Source organism: Chelmon rostratus, chromosome 19, assembly GCF_017976325.1.
Source record: "Chelmon rostratus isolate fCheRos1 chromosome 19, fCheRos1.pri, whole genome shotgun sequence".
Classification (NCBI taxonomy): Eukaryota; Metazoa; Chordata; class Actinopteri; order Chaetodontiformes; family Chaetodontidae; genus Chelmon; species Chelmon rostratus.
Genome location: NC_055676.1, coordinates 11,406,405 through 11,428,613, shown reverse-complemented (window position 1 = coordinate 11,428,613; position 22,209 = coordinate 11,406,405). Strand labels below are relative to the sequence as shown.

At 41.0% G+C, this 22,209-nt stretch overlaps 1 protein-coding gene across 2 annotated transcripts; it reads right to left on the bottom strand.

Annotated features, from left to right (window-relative positions):
- Positions 1–8,898: 8,898 nt before the first annotated feature.
- Positions 8,899–20,377, bottom strand: LOC121623314 (CD276 antigen homolog). 2 transcript variants are annotated; one of them, XM_041960564.1, is made up of 10 exons: positions 20,037–20,367; positions 19,060–19,120; positions 18,619–18,881; positions 18,143–18,239; positions 17,561–17,827; positions 16,420–16,530; positions 14,931–14,993; positions 13,820–13,870; positions 11,491–11,617; positions 8,899–10,980 (listed from the first exon to the last, which is right to left on the bottom strand). In XM_041960564.1, exons 2-10 carry the CDS (start codon positions 19,112–19,114, stop codon positions 10,491–10,493), a joined length of 1,524 nt encoding a protein of 507 aa, XP_041816498.1. In that variant the 5' UTR covers positions 19,115–19,120; positions 20,037–20,367; the 3' UTR covers positions 8,899–10,490. The 2 variants fall into 2 exon arrangements, with proteins under 2 accessions (XP_041816498.1, XP_041816499.1); XM_041960565.1 differs by lacking the exon at positions 14,931–14,993 and having other exon boundaries at positions 20,037–20,377.
- Between the last annotated feature and the right edge of the window lie 1,832 nt (positions 20,378–22,209).

The window sequence follows — 22,209 nt, the reverse complement described above, 5'->3', positions numbered from 1 at the left end:
GTAGCAGCGCTAAGCTGCACGCTACAGTTTGCGGCTTTATTGCATTTGCCTTGGCCCTCCGTCTCCCTCAATGGCTTTGCTTTAATGGCCTAAACAGATCCGAGTCATTGGATAAACAAGAGTTTAGCAGAGGAGTGGCTGCGTCGGGACAGAGGAGGGGTTGGGTGGAAATGGCAGGTTTTTGTGGTGATTCTGGGTCCATATGTCAGCAATTTGAGGGCATTGTGTACCTTGGCCTAAAACAGAGGCTTCATGATCGATGGAGGGGTGAAAATCTCCCAAGTCCCTGGCGCAGAACACAGGCAAGCACAAGGAAATTGCTTTCAGCTGATAGCTTCATTTTGGTTGACATTTATCAAGTGAATTACCCCTGTTCCTTTCAAATGTTTACTACTACTAGCACCGCCTTTTGACGCAAGTGTGTGTGTGTGTGTGTGCGTGCGTGTGCATGCATGTGTGTGCAAGCGAGAGAGCAATAGAGGTCTGTCTTTGTGGACGTTGTGCTGTGTCCTTTGGCGATTCCTCACAAAAATATACAAGTCTAAATTAGTACAGTAAACATTTGATTTGATTGTCTCGCCTTTTATTCACTGCTGGTGCATTTAAGGAAGGATAACCACTACACATTTTGAACTTTAGCTTTAACTCACAACAAGCTCTAAAAGCTGTGTTTTTAACTAAAAATCATCAGTTCTTGCATAATGGAAATGCAAATCTGTTTATCTCGAGACATTTGCAGCAAATTAGCATTTGCTAATTAGCTGCAATGGTGACATTTATGGGATAGCGGTGAATGCTAGAATGTAATGTAGCAATCGCACATGTAGAGAAGTAGTCACATAGCTGACTCAGTTATACAGCGATATCCAGATAAAGTTTGCTAACATTAGCTCACGTAAACTAATGGTAATTGGACTGTATTTATATAGCGCTTTTCTCGTCCGACGACCACTCAAAGTGCATTCACCCTTTCACAAGATACAAGCTTTTAATCATCGGGGCCAGTTCGGCAAATTATCTTGCCCAAGGATACCTCGACATGTAGACTGCAGAGGGAAGGGATCGAACCGCTGACCTTCTGATAAGTGGACTACCTCCTGAGCCACAGCCACACAGGTCAGCACACACACAAACACAGAGCCACAGGTCATACCAGACCAAGTGGGTCTGAAGAAGCAAAACTCCTGAATGCATTAAATTGAGCAAGAGTGTGTTTTAGTTCTCATGAATTCCTGTTTTCGTTTGTAAAAGGAGAAATGTTATTTCTTCTTTCATCAGCTGTGTAGTCTCACTTTAAAACATCACAATGGGAATTTTTGAAAGTGTTGCAGTGTGCTGACTGAACCCAATCTCATCCCTTTACTGTGTTCAGACAGCACAAATATCAGATGCAGCCACGGAAGAATACAATTTAAACTCGGATTGGGAAAAAAAGAATCAAGATCCCTTTGAGTGTTGCTCTCTATTTCACTCTCTCCATCCTCTCTCACTTCATTCTGCCCCATATCCCTCTTAGCATTGTTCTACTTCTCATTATCCCTGCTTTTCATGTAGATTTCTGTGCTGCATTATTCATATCTTTTGAGAGAAGCACGCTACCAAGGTCTAATACTAGTTTGACGAAAAAACCTATTGTATAGTGCATGTGTGTGTGCGCGCTTGTTTGTGTGATGTAAGAGAAATGATGTATATATGATTCGCAACTGCTTCCTGTCTTCCCTTTGTGCCGCCTTTGATTACACTGTGAACATCAAGCTGCTCCTGCAGCAGCTGAATCGCAGAGGAGGCCGCAGAGCTGGGGCGACGGCAGAGCCGACCACTTCAGCGTACACAGAATTGGATCGATCCCACACACACACACACACACCTCATTCCCTCCTCTCTCTCTCTCCTCCCTCGCTCTCTCTTCTCATCACCTCTGGAGTGTTAAGAGCGTCAGAGTGCGAGAAGCCACCCTGAAGATCTCATCAAGGATCCAATCAGCGCCTGAATACGAAATGCGCTCTCCTCTTCTGATGTGATGATGGGGGGAAAAGACATCGAGAGAGCCTGTCTGGAGCGAAAATCTCTGCATATGCAAATTGAACTAAAGATTTAAATGGATTTGATGTTCATAAGAGTATCTATGACCCTGATGTAGTAACCAGCTTGCAGGAAAAAGAATATGTGCAGATTAGCCTATTAATATTTATAGATGCAATTGTCTGAGCTGTGTGGCATGAGGCCTGGTTGTGCCTGGTGTAATGCAGACCACGTTTAGGCCTAATCCAGGTGGGTGCCCTTACTGCCTCTAACAGGGAAATGGCCGGCCATTTTAGGAGGAAGCTGGATATCCTAATAATCAGGTAAACTAATACCGGTCACTGAGAGTGTTTCCTTCCGGAGCTCTTGGCACGTCAGTCATTCACAGAATTGCTCCTGTCTGGTCTGCGAGCCATTTTAAGTCAATGGAACGTGCGCTCTTTCCCCCCCACGTGTATTTAGAAAGGACCACACGGGCCCCTTTGGATAGCTTCTACACCCACGAGGAGGCTCCCCAACCATCGTAGGGACCAACCAGACGCTCCAACACACACACCTCCTGCTTCTCAAACCTGAACAAAGCGTTCCTCAGTCTAAAGTGGTTAAACTGTCATTTCAAATCGTCTGGACATCGTGATTACCGGCATGGGAGGAATTATATATTTAGCTTTATGTCCGTCGACATTTCCTCCCCCCGCCCTGATCTGAAGTGACTAGCCAGTAGTGCCCTCGATATTACTATCTCTGAGGAGTTTAAACCTTCCCCCAGGAGACAAGTGTAATCAAGGGCTGCCAGCAGAAGAGAGGGAGAAGGAGGGAGGTGTGGGGCGGGTGGTGTTGGTGACCTGTAGTGATGGGATGGTGGAGGGAATGACAATGGGCCCAATTTACGAATACATCTCTACATCTAAATCCTTCGATAATACTGAAGTCCTCAGCCGAGTCTTATTTAAAGAAACAAATATGTGAAAATCAGTCTGGCAAGATATGCTGTTTTTTGAAATCTGAAACATTTTTGCATAGAATTTTGTATATCTGGACGATATTATATCCTCTGCTTTTGTTTTTAAAATTCCTCTTTTTATGTATAAATAACTATAACAGATTCTTTGACCAAATACTCATTGAAAATATTGTGTATCATTGCTGCAACAGGTGAAATTTTAGCAAATTTGATTTGGCATACAATTATTTTCAGCCTTTGCAAAAAGAGTTCTTTTTTTCGGTTAAAATAATTTTAATAATCTGCTACTGCAGAAGGATTGTTTCAACTTTTACAATATGAATCCGTTGACTTTATTGAAGACTGAATTAGGCAGATTGCTGCACTAATCAAGAAAAACTGACTCAAGAAAACTCTGGTATCAAATCAGTTTGCACTGGAATGTCTCCCCACACTGACAGTTTTTTTACTTGTTTTGAGAAAATAAGACATTCAAGAATAGACGAAAATCACTTGGTCAGATGGAGATTTTTGCAGTGCAATAATTGTTTAATTAAAAATGAACTATGTGCTGCAGTTCAGCAAGAGAAGACGTACAGTGCACAGATAACAAGGAGTAGGAGCTGCTGAACATAAGGAAAAGCAAACATGTAAACGTACACAGATATACTGTTCTTTCAGATTTGTTTATTGGGTCATTGTTCAAATAAATTTTGCTTATTTTTCCTTAATTTTTTCCAAAATACGCTGCTAAAAACAATTGTCCCTCAGTAAATACACCCCTCGCCCCACAAGCCTCCGGGATCTCGTCCATCCTGAAGAGACTCATTCATCCTCAATAACGTCACCGCTTGCTCGTAAATAAAAGTGACCGTTAGGAAAGCAGATGAACGCAGCCAACGGATTGGACAGGAAGCCAGTTAATCTGCAATCCAATCCGTCCCGAGTCTAGTGAAACCCGGCTCAGCTTGGCTCACCAAGGCCTGGGAGGAAGGAAGTGAAGGACTCAGGAAACAGTGTTCAGAGCTTTCACCAGTCATATCCATCACAGTGCAGGGTGATGGAAGTGTGTGTGTGTGTGAGTGTGTGTGTGTGTCCCTGTTTCACCAGTCATATCCATCACAGGGCTCTGTCTCCAGGCCTGGGCAAGAGAACTGGAGAGTCATTAGAGGGGCTGGGCTGCAGGCTGCAGCGCTGCACTTTAACTAAACATCTTTTCCATAAAATAAATGCTTCCAGGTTAGCGTGGGTCCCGGAGAAACCAGGTCGCCTCGCTTTTGCTGCCACTCATCTGATCCCAATTACCAGACAGACTGGGTCAGAGCCAGCAGAGACTATATGGATACAGACTGGAGTCGTGTGTTAGGCTCCAGTGACAACCCGAGTGTGGCATCCTTTTGGCTAAAATCAACACATCGCCACCCTGCCGTGCCCCATCCTCCCTGTCACTGTGCAACACATCCTCTGAAAAACCATCTGTAATGGAATTAAAGCAATAGCACACACGACTGTAACCAGTATGGTTTTTTGCACATAGATTTTTTTTTAGCTCATGCTCATAAGCCTTAGCATAAGTGAGTATGTGTGGGTTTAGTGTGGACGGCTTGAGGACAGTATAACGGCATGTTGTGGTGATCAAACCTGTGACTTACCTCCACCTTGAAGTGTATTGAACTGCCAAGTCAAAGAGTAGAAATTTCAACAGCTTTTGCACATAAATAAATACATGCATTTAATATGTAATCTGTTTCTAAAATAGGCAAGACATACAGTGAAGTCAGGGAAAGTTTATGCATTTGGATCTCATGCATGTCTTATTGTCCTTTTGTTATGTCACCTAGTTTTGTCACCTCTTGTCATTTTCAGTAATGTGATGTCATGTCACATTATAACATCTTCGTCTGTTAATATCTTTGCACTTCATGTCATTTATCAACTGTTCAGATGGAAAAGCTGCCTCATGGCCTGTTAATTAATGCAAAAATGAAACACACCACATCCTATATCTTGTCCTTTGGTGCTGTTCCCTCTACTGACTGTCTAATGTTTTCGAAGATAAAACAAGCACAATTACACTAAGCAGGTGTAGTGCACACCTGGTTAAACCTGGAACGTGTTTGATAAAGGCACGTCCAGAAACACACTGAAAGACTGAACGCATCACGTTTGGTCAGTGCATCATCTTCCACGAATCCATTAAAACCTGTTGGACTTTTATTGCTGCAGAAGAGCAAACATACTAGAATCTCACAAAAGTTTAGAAACATACTTGACGGTAAAAATTCAGTAGGAATACAGAACACAAAATTAAAATATTTCAGATGCAAGATTTGCCCTCCATCAAGCACATTCATTACATCCACCGCAGCTGTGTTACGTGCATGAGAGTAACCTGATCTTGGAAGAGAGGAAGAGCCGATCATGCTGATATATATGTGTTCGTGCATTTGTGTGTTTTTGTGTGGACACAGTGTGCATTTACCTCCATACATTATTGCATAATTGTTTCCTGATGCTCTCCTCTTCCCTAGAATATTAATTACCAAATGATGAAACCGCCTCTTTGGTCCGGGAGGTTGAGGTTGAAAGAGGAAATGGGGGCCGCGCATGTAGGAGATCGTCCTTTTTGATGGGGTTAACTCTCATTTTGAGTGTGTGCGTGTGTTGTGTGTGTGGTTTGTGGTGCTGTTGGGAGGCAGGACGGGGTGATGGGGATGGGGCATAGCATGAGCTATGTCAGGGCGTTGAGTTTCAGAGGGGAGCGTTTTCTTAGATTGAAGGGATGATGAGAATATCTTGGACAGCTGGACGTAGCAGTTGTATTTTTGGCACTAATTAATACTTTTTTCTTGGCTCCAAAGAAAATTATGTTAAACCAGAAGAAAAAAAAAAGCATGAAAAGAAAGCTGTACTTAAATGTTCTGGCCAGGACACTCCTGTCAAAGAAATGTTTCAGTCTCAGTGAGGCCCTTTCCAGGCTGAATAAATGTAGATATGTGAGTATTCAGACACGCAAACAAACGTGCACACACTTTCCCCCTTAGCCTAACTTAAATCTGTGATATTCAGTACCTGCAGCTTGATTAACTCATATCCCTGATCCTATGGTCTGACATCAGATTCTATTGGCAATAGGAAATCACAGCTACTCAAAGCAAAGAGCTAACAATTCTGGAGATAAGATCGAGATCATATACCTCAACAATAAGATAACAAAACACAGACAGTGACTCAGAGAGAGGATATAAAAGAAAAAACTGTTTCCACATAAGAAACTTCCCTTTCATCAGATGAAAACTGGCAGAAAAAACAGCTTTTTTGTGTGTGTGTCTGAATTATTTTTCCCGTGACCCTTTAATTCCTCCATAAGTGAACAAAATTTCATGGGTTCAAAATCAGCAAACACAGCCACCTACAGCTCTCACACTGAGCCTGCATGGAAAGGAGGATGGCACCATCTAGTGAAACTATGATGTAGGGAAGGAGAAAAGATGCACAATTCTATTGGCTAAAAGTGAAACGCTTTTATTTCATGAAAATAACGAAAAAACATATGTTAATTGTCCACTAACACTGTTATTTGCACCTTGAATGCAAGAATGGAGTTGTATAATATGTATAATATGGCTGTCTTTTCTCTGTGGAATGTGCAACTGAAGAAAAACAGGCTTAATGCAAAACTTCACCCAAATCAGCTTTTTTAATATTAAACTCTCCAAAAGGCTTATAAGTTGCCTGTTAAAGCTGTTACTTTGTAAAAGTGACTGTGCAGCAAGGAAGGATTCACACACAGAGAACACAGAGATTTTAATGTTGTTATTTAGTACGTTGCATGGCTGTAAAAAGAACAAAAAAGGTGTGCAAAAGTAGAGAGTGCAAATGTTCCGGACCATGCTGCATGTTCCACAGTGCAAAATGAGGCATCTAAGGTGAGTCACTCTGGATGTGCGCTACTCAGCAGGTGCACCTAGTCAATCATCTGGGGCTTGATTGAATGCACATGAAGCCAACTGCCTGCAGGTCAAGTAATTATGAACACAACATTACAATAATATGACTCCATAGGGCACACACATTCTCATACACAGGCTGATATATATATATATATATACAAGCGTTAGCTTGTACACTGAGAATGGGAGTCAAACCAGACCTCAAGACACAGAGAACAGGTTATATCTAATTCTTCATTTAAGCCACTAGGGTGTAGCGTTTTAAGGTAGAAGATGTCCTGCATCCACACTGGATTAAAATTTGATCCACGTTTCCACCACGATGGCTGAGAATCATCATGTCAATGGCACAGAATGCCAAGTCTGATTTAGGGTCAGCACAGTGGAAAGCACTTTCATGTTCATTGCCTCCTCGGTTACATATTGGATGCCACTTTTGATACATGCGAGAGGAAAGAGGACATTACTGGAGCTGCACTATAAATTTTGTACTCTTGTACTTTTTTTTTTTGACACAAAGCTGGAAAAGTGTTTTTATAATTAGAACATGCAGCACAGTGTTGGCAAGGAGACAAAGCCCCTGATGGTGACTATCACATACCAGAATTACTTCAACTGAATCATGCAGTAGTTGAGAAATGTGAAAAAGCCTGGAGATCATATTTTGTCATCAATATATCTTTTCCAAAACACAATGGATTGTGAAAAATTGATTATTATTGTACACATGGTTGAAACCAAGCCATGACATATCTGCACAGTCAGGGGCGAGGCTTGTGCCCATAGCAGTGCCATGTGATTGTCAAAACAATTTCACACCAGGAAGTCCATTAGGGGAATGTTCTCTGGATTTGAGAAAAAAAAACCCTGTTTGTAATGACTTGACCTGCAGGCAATTGGCATCACGTGCGTTCAATCAAGCCTTAGATGACTGACTACGTGCACCTGTGGAGCAACCCGCAGGCAGGATGACTCATTTCGCACTGAGGAAAGTGCAACATGGACACTTTATTTTACAGCCCTGTAACCTATCAAATAGAAAAATTTAAAATCCAAACCTGAGCCTGAATCTCTTTTTTGTTCTCTCTTGCTGCACCGTAACATTTTCCATGCCTACCACAACAGAGAAGAAGACAAAAAAGGAAGTTTTTTTTAAGGCACAGCTCATCTCTTGTGAACCAGAGCAAAGCAGCTGTTTTCTTGGTGGGAAAAAAAGAAAAATCCAGAACTATTCTTGCATCATAAACCACTTCAGTCTAATCCAAATCACCATTTCTAAAATATCGCAACTCATTCTGTATTTCCCGTATTTCCCAATTTACATTTCTTACAATACCCTCAAATTTACAGTGTGTACAGTAACAGTTTTTTTGGAAATGAACTATGTGATAGTGTAAACTGTGATTACGGCACATTTATATATGTGTGCAATAATGAAATATGTTTGGTGTTTTGGGATGATGATGTATTGATTTAAGACGAGAGAGAAACAAACATCATCTGTAAACCCAATCATGACTGGGTTTACAGATTAAATGATGAATTTAACCTGCTGAGCAAAGCAGAAAAGCAGAAGTATCTCACAGTGTTCATGCTCAAGAAGGAAGTTGTTCATAAATAGTTTGCAGGCAACAGCTGAAGGAGTCAACAAAGTGGTGAAACTTGATCATGAGTAATACTGCTGGATGGTTTTGCTTTCAAGTCTTGTTATATTTTTTATTATCTTGTAGTTTTTCACAGTATGTAAGCACAGTCTTTGTTAAATATGCAGTTTTTCTAATAATGCATAATATATTGCAATATACCTGTTTATCAGATCTTTATTTATTTGGAATATGTATGTTATATGACCTAAACCTTTCCCTTGGTTTCTCTTTGCTGGAGAGTATGAACGTGTTTCTTATACATACTGTAGATAATGAAATGTACAAAACTTCTGTCAGGATTTATGATGTTCTGCTGTGTTCACCAGCTCGATGCTGTTGTTGTTCGTCTGCTGATTGGTGAGGTTTTGGGGTTTTTTTTGTTTTTTTTTTATCTGAAGTAGCTGCCTGCTGTGGCTAGAAACCAGGCTGTTGAGAGGAACCTCTGCAGCTGCAGGGGTTTTCTGTCCAGCCGAATGGTGTTAACGGGCCCTGAACGTCTGTCATGATAGTTGTGACACCGCAGATGTAAGAGAATGCATGTTTTCATGTGTCCTAATTTAAAATTAGCCCTACTTTGAATCAGGTTTGGTCAACAAAAGCTGCATGGGTTTGATATTCGTGACTGAACCAGTAACAAATGTAGGTTATCACACATAATTAGGATTCATTAATAACAGGAATATATTGCTGTTTTTGTTTCATCTTGTTCAAGGCCATCTGCAATCATCTGACTTAATGTCTTCATCTGGAGCTCCCGGACACATTTTTAGTTTGGGTTAAAACTTATTTGGGTGGTTTTATTTTTCTATCCAAGTATTGTTGGAAGTAGGCATGTTTATGTTGTGCACAGCTGAAGTTTTCAAAGATTGTTCATGGTTTTAAAAAGCATTTTGAGACTTGCTTTATAACAAACACTTTCATCATAAAAGTGGAATGCATTGACTGTACAGTTTCCTGAATCCAGCATACCCCCTCATGCCCCTTCCATCCTCCACTGGGCATCACATCTTATTACCTGCAACACATGTCAGCCACACTGTGTATCTGAAGGCAATCATGTAACAGGTAGTTTTTTCACTTCTCAATTTAGAAGGTCAATTAACCCTCATAAAGACACTGAGAGAGTGAGAGAAAGTAAATAACAACATGGCGATCATTGCCCTCTGCAGTGCTTTTCATTTCACACACGTCCAGCAGCTGCAGTGCGAGAACACACAATTAGCCATGTTTTGAAGGTTCCTCTTTAAACACGTCTGGCGGTTGATGCTGCAGTTGTAGATTCACCAGTGCAGTAGAAAAATATGACAACATGCTGACTGAGTGAAAATCTTAATGACTCATACACTGGGTGAGATGTAAGAGACTACAATGACTGGAGAATGAAGAACATACAAAAATATAAAAAAAAATCATTTGTATCACATTACTGGAATCAGGGAGGTCTCTTGACAGGAATACTGATAGAGTCACTTCCCTTTTCACAAACAGCAAACAGAAACTGTTGCTGCTTTGCTTGCAGTCTAGAAAACAACCTTAATGATGACCTTTTTTTTTCCTGGGCACAGAAGCGAAACAGAAAGAACTGCAATCGTTTATCAAGTGTTTCAACGATCCGCTCTGTTGGAAACACATGTGGATGTGTAGCTGAAACCACTCTCAGGACTTTCATGAATGGTGTGTGCAAAGATAAGATGGATTACTGATTGCACTGTGTCTAAAAATAAAAATCTCGTTAAAAAAAAGAATAATTAGATGTAATATTTTCATCAAAATGACAGTACAAAAGCAGTCCTGATGGATACACGCATTTTGCAGCATATCTGGGCTTCTACAAAACCTGAAAACACACAGTCAGTGTCAGACAAAACTATGGTTAAAAATGTAACAAGTGCTTGGCGTCTTTGTTGGTAACAAAGTTTTGCGCCCTCACTCCTTCACAGTTTGTGTTCGGAGCTCCAGCACCCCCTCTGTCCCAATTGTGCCCTTGAGAATGGGGCAGTGTCCCGGGCAGGCCGTGACCAGGACCCTGCATCCTCTTCTTTCTCTCAGTAACCTCTGTATGGACGCGTCGAAAAATTGGTCCCCTTCTCTGTAGCCGTCCAACAGCAGCAGGACCTCGCCGGACCCGGTGAACAGAGTCCTCATCTCGTCCTCTGTTGATATCTTTTCCGCGAGAGACAGCTGTGATGTTATTTCCTGAAACAAGTTACCCTTCGCTTTGCCGCAGTCGACATATAAAAGAAGTGCGACAGTGCTGAGATCTATGACGCTGGCAAGGGTGTGTGCGGGCCCTTCGGTCCAAGAAGAGACCAGGATGTGGGCTGTGGTTGTCTTGCCGCTTCCCGGGGGTCCCTCAAGAAGAAGCGTCTCTCCAGCTTCAGGGAGTAAAGCTTGGAGATTCACAGCCTGGCCGCTCCTGACAAAACGAAACAAATCAAGAATAACTGTGAGTATAAAAGATGCTGGTCTGTACGAGTATAGAAACACAGACTTCAGCCATGTCCGGAGTCCACACACGAAGCTTCCCGGTCACGTCAGCGTGACAAAGACAAAGTTTCAAGAAATCCATTTATTTTAATGGACTCACTGATATCTGTTGAATTTCTCATGCTGTGTTAATATGCCCAAATATTTCACATTAACCCCAACCCAACTTTGGTGAACTCTGAATTCCAAATTTATGACGTTGGCCAATATCAAACCATCTATACAGTTCTGATTTAAGAGCTGGATTTTAAAATGGGTTAAAATGAAGAGGTAAAAATCTGACATTCTCAATCTTTTCAATAAAAAGTGCAGAATTTTCTCATCCTTACAAAAATGTTCGTAGTTGGAACGAAAAACTTGCTGTTACTGGAAATGTGATCTTAGAAGTGGAGTCTTGCATCTTTAATGAGCTTCTTGTAAAATTGCACTTGTGACTCACTTGTTTTGCAGCCTTTGAGAGAGCTCCTCCACACTGAAAGCATCCAAGTGACGTCTGGCATCCGCGTTGAGGTAGATGTCGGAATAAAGGGTTTTCACAAACGCCCCCAGATTTTCCTCTCTGCGGCCTGCAGACAACAAAATGATGATGATCATATCAGCGTCATTTGATGAAGTGGAATCAAATAATGTGGAAAAAATTTCTCTGAGACGTTTTCTTTGTTCTTTTCTGTCTTGTCAGAAAATTTCCTGTAATTTCGCAGTGGAGTGTGCAGGTTGATATTTTGTTCAATAAAGGACATTTTTTAATTATTGAAGTTCAGCAGGCTGACAGATAGTTACAGATTTCTGGGGGAAGTTGTCTTCCTAAACTTGTCTTTTCTTAGAGGTTTCTTCCAAACCTTGAACTTGTGGGTGTCTTCAAGTCAAAACTTCCCTTTAAAGTCAGTGTCTAAGGGGAAGTTTTTAAAAGATTTCTTTTTTTGTTGTAATTTCTGCTTTATTTAGATTGTGACATCTAGAGAGAGACAGGAAAGGCAGGCAAAGCTAAGGTCCTGGAGCTGGAGTCCCTCCACAAAGTCAGTCTCTTTGCAGATGACATATTGCTTCACTTGCAAGATCCATCAAACTCCCTACAAGAGGGAGTCCCTTTTCTGAAACATCAGACTATGATATGAACAAAAGCAGCAATTGTACATATATATGGTAATGAAACACACTCCTAACAATCACTAGAAAAGTCAAATATCTGGGTATAAATGTTTCCACCAAACTTGTTGGTTGTTGTTCCACCTTCTTTTGTTCCACTACAAAAAACAATAAGAGATGATTTAAACTGCTGGACAGATTTACTCCTTTCCCTCATTGACGGATTAGCCATCAAAATGATCCCATCTCAGCCCACCACTAACTGGTTTAACTCACTAAACTCACTCACAAACAAATTCAACTGGAAACTCAAGGAGGACTGTAAGCTCCTCACTTCTTATTCTACCTCCATGTAAACCAACTCCACTATACCTCAAACTGGATCCATCCCAACCAACACATTAACCCATGGATAGAAACACAACAGTCAGTATGCAAAGTATGCATCCAAAGCTCCTAAACACCTTCATAAAAGCACAAATGCTTCAAAAACACTGGAGTATCAACAACCATGCAGCTTCATGGGGAAGAAAAGCTATAATAAAAGCACCACTCTCTTTCACTACATGGAGACAAAGAAGCAGCATACATCTCTAGCAAACCTTCTATAATAATTCCTTTATCACATTCCAGGGGCTGGTTCAGAAATACAACATTAGGGGAAGAAGAATACTTTCAGTGCCCTTCAGTTAAAATCCATACATTTACAGTGACCAACAACACCAACCTACAGCTAATACAATAGAAACTGATCCATGCAAAACTACAGACCCCCACCACTGCCCCTCACCATCGCCAAGAAAACTGGAAACACAATAAACAGCCCACACTGGCCAAGCCTTCTAAGCCTGGGCCCCTTTCTTCATATCTTTAAATCTGCCTGTGAGCAAATCCCCCCTACACACACACACACATGCACACGCACACACACACACACAGACACACACAGACACAATCAATCTATCAATTACAAAACTCTCACAAAATGCATCACCTTCCCTTGATTCAGCTCCTCATACTTGTTTATGTTATATGTAGCAACCTTTAATCATATATTGTTATTATTTATTATCTGCTATTAGTATTATTGATGATATTGATGGTGTAATTTTTTGGTTATTTATTTTTCTACAATTTTTTTTGTCTTTTTGTTGATTTATTTTGAACAAAAACCACTGCACTCCCTATCTCTTCCATTATTTCACTTATTCATCCTTCCCACTTTCATTGTCACTCTTCCTGACTCTGTCCATTTTTTGCTCCATGTGCCTGACTGTTCTGTCTAACTCTCAGTCCATCCATCTGCCTTTCTGTCCATCTGTCTACTGCAGTTATTTTGATGATTGATTAATAGCTTAAGTAATATTTAATGTAAATATACCAAACTGGTTTCACTGGCATCTCTGCATCTTATGTGGCAGAAACTGAATATCTTTGGGTTTTGGACTGTTGGTTGGACAAAACAAGACATTCAAATACATTTGGCCTCTGAATGAACTTTAGGAAACTGTGACTGAAAAATTGTGGTTTTTCACTATTTTCTGATATTTTATAGACCAAACTGAGAAAATAATCTGCAGATTCATCGCAGATGAAAATAATCGTTAGTTGTCGTCATTTTATATATCCACTGACAAACAGAAATTGTGCAAAAAAAGCTCTTTTCTATAAGAGTCACTTACCTTCACTTAAAACAGTTATCTCTTCCTCATTTTCTTTTTCTTCTCGTAGGCCTGAAAAGAACAACACTGTTAGAAAACTAACACAGACAACAGTAACATACACAGAGGTACTGAATTAGTGAGCCATTCAATCATTGCTATAGCGACAAGAAATGCAGGGGTGTAACTTCAGATCTATTCACATACACCTCAGTGCAAGTTTAAATCAAATGAATTGAATACAAGCAGATGTACTTTGTAGTGTGTGACCTAACAGTAAAGGGGATCTTTGTATTTTAACTTCTGTATTCCAGAGAATACAGGATGGCGTCATGCAACAAAATGCTTTTGCACACTGTCGATACTAATTGTATCACCTGCAGTCGATTAGCATTCCACATGTACAGATGTAGCTGTAGGTCTTTCTGTGTTACTCTACGTGTTATATACTTGCAACCTGTAAGAGGATATTTGAGTTTTAGCCCTTCTAGTGAAGGCACAGTACATGCGCTACCTAAGACTCGGTTAAACTACACTGGCCATATCACACATCATCAGTGCCGCCCCCTGGGGGCATTAGCAGGGCTTTTAGATGCGTTACCGTGAAGACTCTCGCAAATTATTCATTAAACAACCTATTTTTATTTTCTATGAGTACATTTTTTCACATTGCAAAGAGGCGGCACAGCCAGGCGGCTGAGGAGTGGATGACACTGCCAGTGCGATGAATGAATCATTCCGGTGGAGGAGGAAATTACAATGAGGGTTTCAGGATGACCCCGAAATGTGTGCTCTTAGCCTTCTTCATGGAAAGCGATAGCAACTGTGCGTGTGGGTGTGTGAACATTTAACAAATGCATCAGCAGCAGTTTGATTAAAGAGAGACCTGTTTGTTGCAGAACATGGTTTGTCTCCATGGTTGCTCCTTTCTTTTAGATATTTACTTCATGTGACACTTTTTCAGAAGCCCTGAAAGGTCGCTTCTACTTTTGAACTACCTTTCCTGTTGCTGTCTGTGAGACTGTGGTTCTTATGATTACCAGCCCATAACACATTCTTTTTAATGGGTGTACCATTAACACCATGCAGGGGTTGTGTGTGTGTGTGTGTGCAGTGTATGGTTTAGACTCACAGTCAGCTGTAGAAATAGATCTGCCTCGACCGCTGACCAAAAAGTTCCTGTGAGTGCTGAACCCTACGGAAAAAAAAACCCTTTGCTATTAATTCGGTTTGTTGGCACAATGTGTGTGTGTGTGTGTGTGTGTGTGTGTGTGTGTGTGTGTGTGTGTGTGTGTGTGTTTAAGCATGGGCAGATGAAGAAAGTTTGTTTGACAAATAGTGTAATTCTTGCTACTCAATATAATGGTGTTAAAATGGGACTTTGTTTTAAAAGCATCAGCTTCACTTTCTATATGTTTGACAGACTAGTGATATATTTGTATGTATGCATGACATATGTATATATATATATATATATATAGTGGTGTTACTGTATGTTATCATGTTTTGGCTTTAAATTAGTTGTATGCTAACATTTAATTGACTTAATTTGGCTTTTTTTCTTGTTTTTCTCTTGTAAATCTTCTATTTCTCATGTATTTTATGTGCTCTTTTAAGTACATTCATTGTTTTATTTGTTGTTCTTGAAAAGTGCTATAAAATAAAGATATTCGTACAAGTGATGGACAGTGTGCGGGACTCTTTGCTTTCTTTCAGAGTCAAGAGTTGTTCTTCACTCTCTTCATGGTGTGCGAGAACTAAAAATACCATCTGTAGGTTTCCTTATCTGTAAGTGCAGTCAGGATTCTTATCGTGTTCACACATTCATATAGGTTACAGTTTGAGCCTTCTATTGAAGTGATGGAGCTGTTTGTTTGAGTAGTTATAAGATCAACAAACAAATGGTATACTAAAGAACCCATTCCACGCATTTACAAATAACCTCAAATTCCCCTTTCACACAAACCAAGACCAAGCTGGGTGTTTCCAAATGTGGTGATTGTGACACACGTCACGTCCAAAAAGCTAAGTCATGCTCACATGAAAACACACATAACGAGTCACATGCTGATAAAATTCCCTCAAAGGCAAATGGCAGTCGCTACGGTGCCAAATCGAACACCACACTTCCTCCTTTTAGAGGCTAAATTCCTTGACTCGACATGTATCACAAATATCACATGTATCCACTGCCTTTACAGTTGAGCTGACACATGTTGTTTACTAACACGGCACGAATTCTGCTGCCCATTTCACAAAAAAAGCCATCAGCTGCTGAAGGCTAATTTTCAGTTCTGGTTGGACAGTTAAGTTCAACCAGTTCTGTTGTTCTCTTTTCCATGTTGTCACCACTTTCTCAAACGTGCTATGACATGTAAAAATAAACCAGTGTGAATGCTGCCAATGAGGGAATGATGAGGAGTTTAAGAAAATAAACTCTCAGAAAGAGTGACAAATCTGCAGCATATTTTCATATGCTGCAGATTTGACTGGACATTGGCGTATTCAGTCTTGGATATTTTGCATGCTAAGTGTTACTGTGTTTGTTGCAAGCTACGCGCCCTGAATCTGTTGGAGGGCTGTAATGCACTGCGCACAACAAGAATTGAGTGACTGGTTACCTTTTCGTCGTCGATACGTGAGCACCGCTACAATAATCACAACCATTATCACTCCTATGCTCAGTACAACGATGAGAGCATCATTTTTTGCACGAGGAATAAGCAATTCATCTGTGAAAAACAGAGAAGGATTAGTGTTAACATGTGCCAGAATAACCAGCATCAGAAATGACAGTGTTGGCAGGTTATGAGTTATACCCTTGCTTTTAATATGTTTGACCACTATGGAAATAACCAAATATACCAAAGACAAACTGTTGCAAACTTCCCCTTAATGGTTAAGCACTAAAAAAGGCAGCTATTTACATAACTTATCCTCGTTTAATAGTTTTTTGGTAAACAGCCTCATCTTCTTTTGCATTTCTTCTTTTTGTTGATGTATTTAAAGGCCTTATTTCTTCATTTAGCGCTAAAATACCCTGAATTTATCTGATTTCAGGTGCAGGGCCGTAACCCCACAAAATCAGGACATACCCCCAATGTTGTACTCAAAGAGAAAGTAATCCTTTGCAGTCATATAAGCAGACACTACACATACAAACAAACACACATTTCCACGTGTCTCATAACAGCACTCCTACACACCGCTGCATCGTTCAAAGTTCAAACCCAAACGCCTCCTACGGCTTTGCTGTAGCAGGGAAAATTCTTGTAGCTCTGGAAAAACTCTGAGCAAGAGCTGAAAAGCTCAGTGGTGATATACATATACGCCCTCTGTTAGCAATCACATTAGATGTGGTTTGACATTAGACACTATCAAAAAGAAAATATGAACGCAACAGGAAACAGCAGCAGTAGGTAGTGACGACTATATGACATTTCCTGTTTTTCAGTATCCAAGGCTTCACCTAACACACAGACTAGAGGTTCAAATTAGGACAATTCTGCTCGAGTTTCCTTTCATCCTGGGGAAACATAGTTGCTTCTTATTTGATTCTTTCATCATTTTGTAAGTGTTGCGAGCAGCAGAGGGCTGACACGAGAGGAGGTGGGAGAGATGGGGGATGACATGCAAGAACTTGACCTGAGGATGTTGCAACAGCATGGTCAGCATTTAACCCTGTCTGCTCACATCCTCTCTGCAGTTACAGATTATGAGTGCAGCCTCAGGGGGAAAGCCTAAAAGGAAATAAACATTTACCTGGAATGTGAAATGTTGCAGAGTAGCCATCGTTTGCAAAGCTACATGTGTAGTTGTTTTTGTCTGACGCGCGGACTCGTATCTCACTGGTGACTTTAAAAAGCTGGTCTGGTGTTGACACAGCAGTCGTGCTGGGATTGATTCTCTGCCGGTGTCCATCCTGCCATGTAACAGCAGACTGAGGGTAACCCTCAGACTCGCAGGTTAGCTGCACCTCATCCCCCTCTGCAGCCTTTTCAATGTGTTTAGTCCCTGCTTTATAAGGTGCTAGGGGAGAATCAGACAGAAAGAATATCTAATAAATACCTTCTGTTTAGAAAAGCACTATTATGATATGATGTTAGGATCTTGTATATGTAATGTAATGTCAATGATGGGAAGATCTTGAGGAATGCCAAAAACATTTTTTTTTTTTGCCAAACTGAGTAACATTAGTTTCACTTTCACAATGACCGATACTCTTATTGCCCAGAAATGACCACATGCTGTGGTCAATGACCACAACCATTCCCAGAACAAAGGCCCTGGAGTCTTCACCTAAAAACCTATAAAAAATGACTTGGACTAACCTTTGGTACTAACCTTTGACAAGCAGAGTTATCTTTTTATAATCAGCTCCATCTCCTGTCTGTGCCAAACACTGGTAGGTCCCAGAGTCATTGATCCTGAGCCTGGAGATCTGTGCAGTGACAACAGAAGAAAGTCTTTATGTGATCATGTTAAATGTTGTTCCCCTACGCCCTAAAACTCTGAATGAACCAAAAGGAGGAGTTCTGTTGTTAAAGCCCTGCCTGAACTCTCGTCAGTCAAAGTAAAAGAGAAAAACACTTGGTCCACATATTGTTGTATTTTGTGGAAACATTTTCGGCCCCTTCTTAGCACAGATACCTTAGTATCTGTGAACATGTGAACATAGATAATAATGGGGAGACATGTAACAGTTATTCCCAGCAGGATGAAAAAAGGACAACATCACTTAGAGGGAAATTTACAGGTAAAAACCCACCACCTGCCTACAAATTCTATGTAGACCTGAACATTTTACTGGCAGTGTTAACCTGTAACCTGGCCCAGCCTTCCTCCAGCTCCTCGGTGAGAAGACTCGCTCTGCCCCGGTAGTCCGGACTCTGGTTCGCCAACTGCTCCACCCCGTTATCTATCCGGTATACTTCCCGGAACGAGCCCTGGGTGACCCAGTGCCAGGTTACCTTCAGGGCGTCACCAGGGCTTGACTTTTTAGGCTGAAACCTGCAGCCCATCACAACGTCTCCTCCAAACTCTGACTCGTACCTGGTTCTCTCAGCTTCAACAGTGAACAAGACTGCAGGGAAAAGGTAGAATAATGTCAATTTGATCCACAGCCAGGGAAGAAATATCAAAAGATGCCAGCTAGACGATTTTAACTGCGTGTTGAATAGAAATGCAAAGGATGCATGTAGATGCACTGTGTGTCCCGTGTCATTCATTCATAAATGTCTCGTACACTTTATGGAACACACCTGAGAGAGATGGCTGAAACATGACTTGCAAAAGTACAACAAGGGCCCAGTCCATTGAGACCTGAGGGAGAAGCAAAAGGGAGTTTTACAGAAGCTGACATCTTTCGGACGTGTTACCAGTAACATGACTCACTTTACTGAAGAAAGCCAGATGTGATTTCCAGAGCCACAACATGTTTGATCTAGTTTACTTCTTTAGTCATTCAAAAAAATGCCATGACCCTCAGAAAAAACAACACACAGCATCACATGTTTTCTCAGTCGAAGCATGAATCAGCTCTGCTACGGGGCAAATTACATCCTCATTTTGTTTCTTGATAAAGAAACAAAAATAGCACGAGCGCGCTGTTGTTTGACTCTGAAGCTGTGTCAACACACACCCACACAAACACAGAGGGCTGCTTTTCCTCTTTGTGCATGTTTTACCCGGCAATGCCGGCACAGCAGGCTTCTGTGGAAATGATTTAGATTTAGACACAAGCTGTTCTAAACATCCTTTTATCTAAGGAGCCAGACATGAACGCGATTGCGCACTTTTTAGGAGCTCTACCCTCAAGCCAAAGCTTTATTGATGCACATTATCGCACAAGTCTCACAGCGGAGAAGTTTGAAGCTGTTCATGGACTGAAAGCAGCAAACTGGTGGAAAATGGAAAGGACAGCTCCAGCTCTGCAGAACACTCAGTGAGCTGTCACTGATGATTCATCTCTGTCTGTTCACTTATTAAGTTAAGTGTTGTTATAACAAAGCCTGATGTGAACACATTCACTATAATGAAGATAACGGTCATCTGTCTACAGGGCTTCAGATTAAAATATGAAAAACCAAATAAATACAAATGATACTAATAAAAAAAATCACATTTAGCTACATAATTAAATTCTCTTTTACTACCAGCACTAATAGGATAAAAGTGAATAATAATAATGGTGATGATAATTAGGTTTTGGAGCTGTGTAAACTGTTGTTCCTCTTACCTGCAGGGCTTGCACAGCTCGCTGCGCTCGCAGTAGGTGTTTCCTGCCTCGTTCAGCTCAAATGATCCTCCGTCGTCTCGTCTGCTGTTTAAGAGGCGCTTCCACGGTGTGACAGCGCGAGGAAAGCCCACCTCTGCACGAACACACCCACACACACGCGCGCGCGCTTGTGTTTGTCGATGGCACGGCGCGACTTTTATCCTGAACACTCATGACCTTCCTTTAACATCAACCCTCAGATTTAACGTGGAGCTTTTTGTCCCCAATCAGAAGGCGAGAGTGAGCGAATATCAGCTTTTTGTCCACATATTGTCTCTAATATCACTCATAGTATAAGCACACACGCTGTAGAGTACTTTTACAGCTTGTTTAGTTTAAAGAGCGCTTTCATTAAACGGAGCAGCACCGCGTTTTCAAGGAAATGTTCGCAGTCCGGTTAAATTAAGGTTAACGACTGCTTTGGCAGACACGGAAGTAGTGTAATGTTCTTCCTGTAAGGAAAGACAGAACAAGCAAAAGAAAAGCCCATAAACCGTGATAACACAGGCTCAGACCCACAGCACAGGCAGATGAGCCGCGTTTAAGAGATGTTTATGAATGACATAAACTCAGCAGAATCAGTGAGATGGGTGTGAAACTGATCCCCGGTCTGTTCTTTCCCTGCAGGTCGCTCTCAGGTGTGCTTTCCCTCACACGCGGACAGCACAGTTACACCTCAGTACTTTCCAGCATCACGCAACCATCCTGTCAACTGCTTCACCTAATGATGTAGGTCAGGCCAAGCCAACAGCAGCAGCAACATTAAAACCACGACTGCTACTACTACTGATTATAAGAATGATGATGATGATAATCAGTGGTAGGAGTGTTCAGATCATGTGGTTAAGTAAACAGCACACACACAAAAATGTAAAAGGTAAAGGTCCTGCGTTTAAATTACAAATGAATCATTATATGTACTGATTATATGAACTATTCTATTACTATTCTATTTAATTTGTAGTGCTGGGTTAATGTAACTGCTTCATAAAGATGTAGGAAGTATTTTAAGGTTGTATCTGAGTAATTTCATTTTCTTTAGACTGTAGGGCAGTTTAATTAATCTCAATCTGCCAAGTAACTATTAGTTATAGCTGTCGACTAAGTCCAGTGGAGGAAAAGGTGCAGTGTTTTCCTCTGAGATGTAGTGGAGTGTAAGTATAAGGGAGTGGAAAATAGGAGCTACTGTCGTAAAGTACAATTACCTCAAGGTTGGACACAGAATTTGTGGGGGTGTCCTTAGTTTCTTTCTAGTGCTGACAGCAGACTCAGAGGGAAGGGTGCAAAAAAACAATAAGGGCAAAGTGTTTTCTCCACCGGAAAAGTTCCCGACCAAAACAACAACTGAAAATTTGAATGGGAGAAGTTCTAACACAGCTGAAAGAGAAGTTGACCTGTGTACAGCTTCCATCACCAAGATGCCATGAGGAATTCCTACATACATGAAGCAGACATATCCAATAGTCACTGTCACTGTCCCATCTACAGTGTTACCTTTGTGGACTTTCCATCAGCTCCTACATGTTGTATGTGTTCACACACATGCAACATGCACGTCTGATCTTGTCAATGTTGGTGTCATATGAGGGAGTTTATTTTTTTTGCTAAACCACTGAGCAGTGGTTAATTTCCACTGTACCTTTTGGAAACCCCTTGAAAAATCAGACATTATTACTATGAACTTTACTGCCCATATTACTCAAATTTAAACCAGACACACCTGTCGTTGTGGGAAAGGCTTGTGACACAGATCTCATGTGAACACAACGTGTGTGTCAGTTTAATTGTGGTTACCTTCAGGACACATGCTGTGAGTATGACTCTTGAGATCATACTCACACTTCACAATATATATTTCTTTCCTAACTCAAGTAATGTGTTAAAATGGATATCTTGAAGGACTATTGGCAGCAAAACTTACTTATGATAAGTTGGTTGTGAACCTAAGAAGGTAGAAAATTGATGTATTATCTGTCCATGAAGGTGAAAGCTGGAGTCCGTCATGCCGTTATAATGCATTGATGAAAACAGATAGCTTAGCTTGACACAGTTCACTGCAGCATGAAGATTTTCACTCTGACTGATCGAGGCAGAACTGAAGACAAAGAGGCTTGGGACGCTACTGTGAACCCTT

Bases quoted from the DNA above. Each gene is read 5' to 3' on its own strand.
- LOC121623314 (XM_041960564.1), bottom strand. From the start codon at position 19,114: ATGGACTGGGCCCTTGTTGTACTTTTGCAAGTCATGTTTCAGCCATCT. The intron at 16,531-17,560 runs GTAAATGTTTAT...TGTTTTTCACAG, and splicing joins TGCAACATTTCACATTCCAG to ATGAATTGCTTATTCCTCGT. The intron at 10,981-11,490 runs GTGAGTCACAAG...TCGTTTTGTCAG, and splicing joins TCTCAAAGGCTGCAAAACAA to GAGCGGCCAGGCTGTGAATC.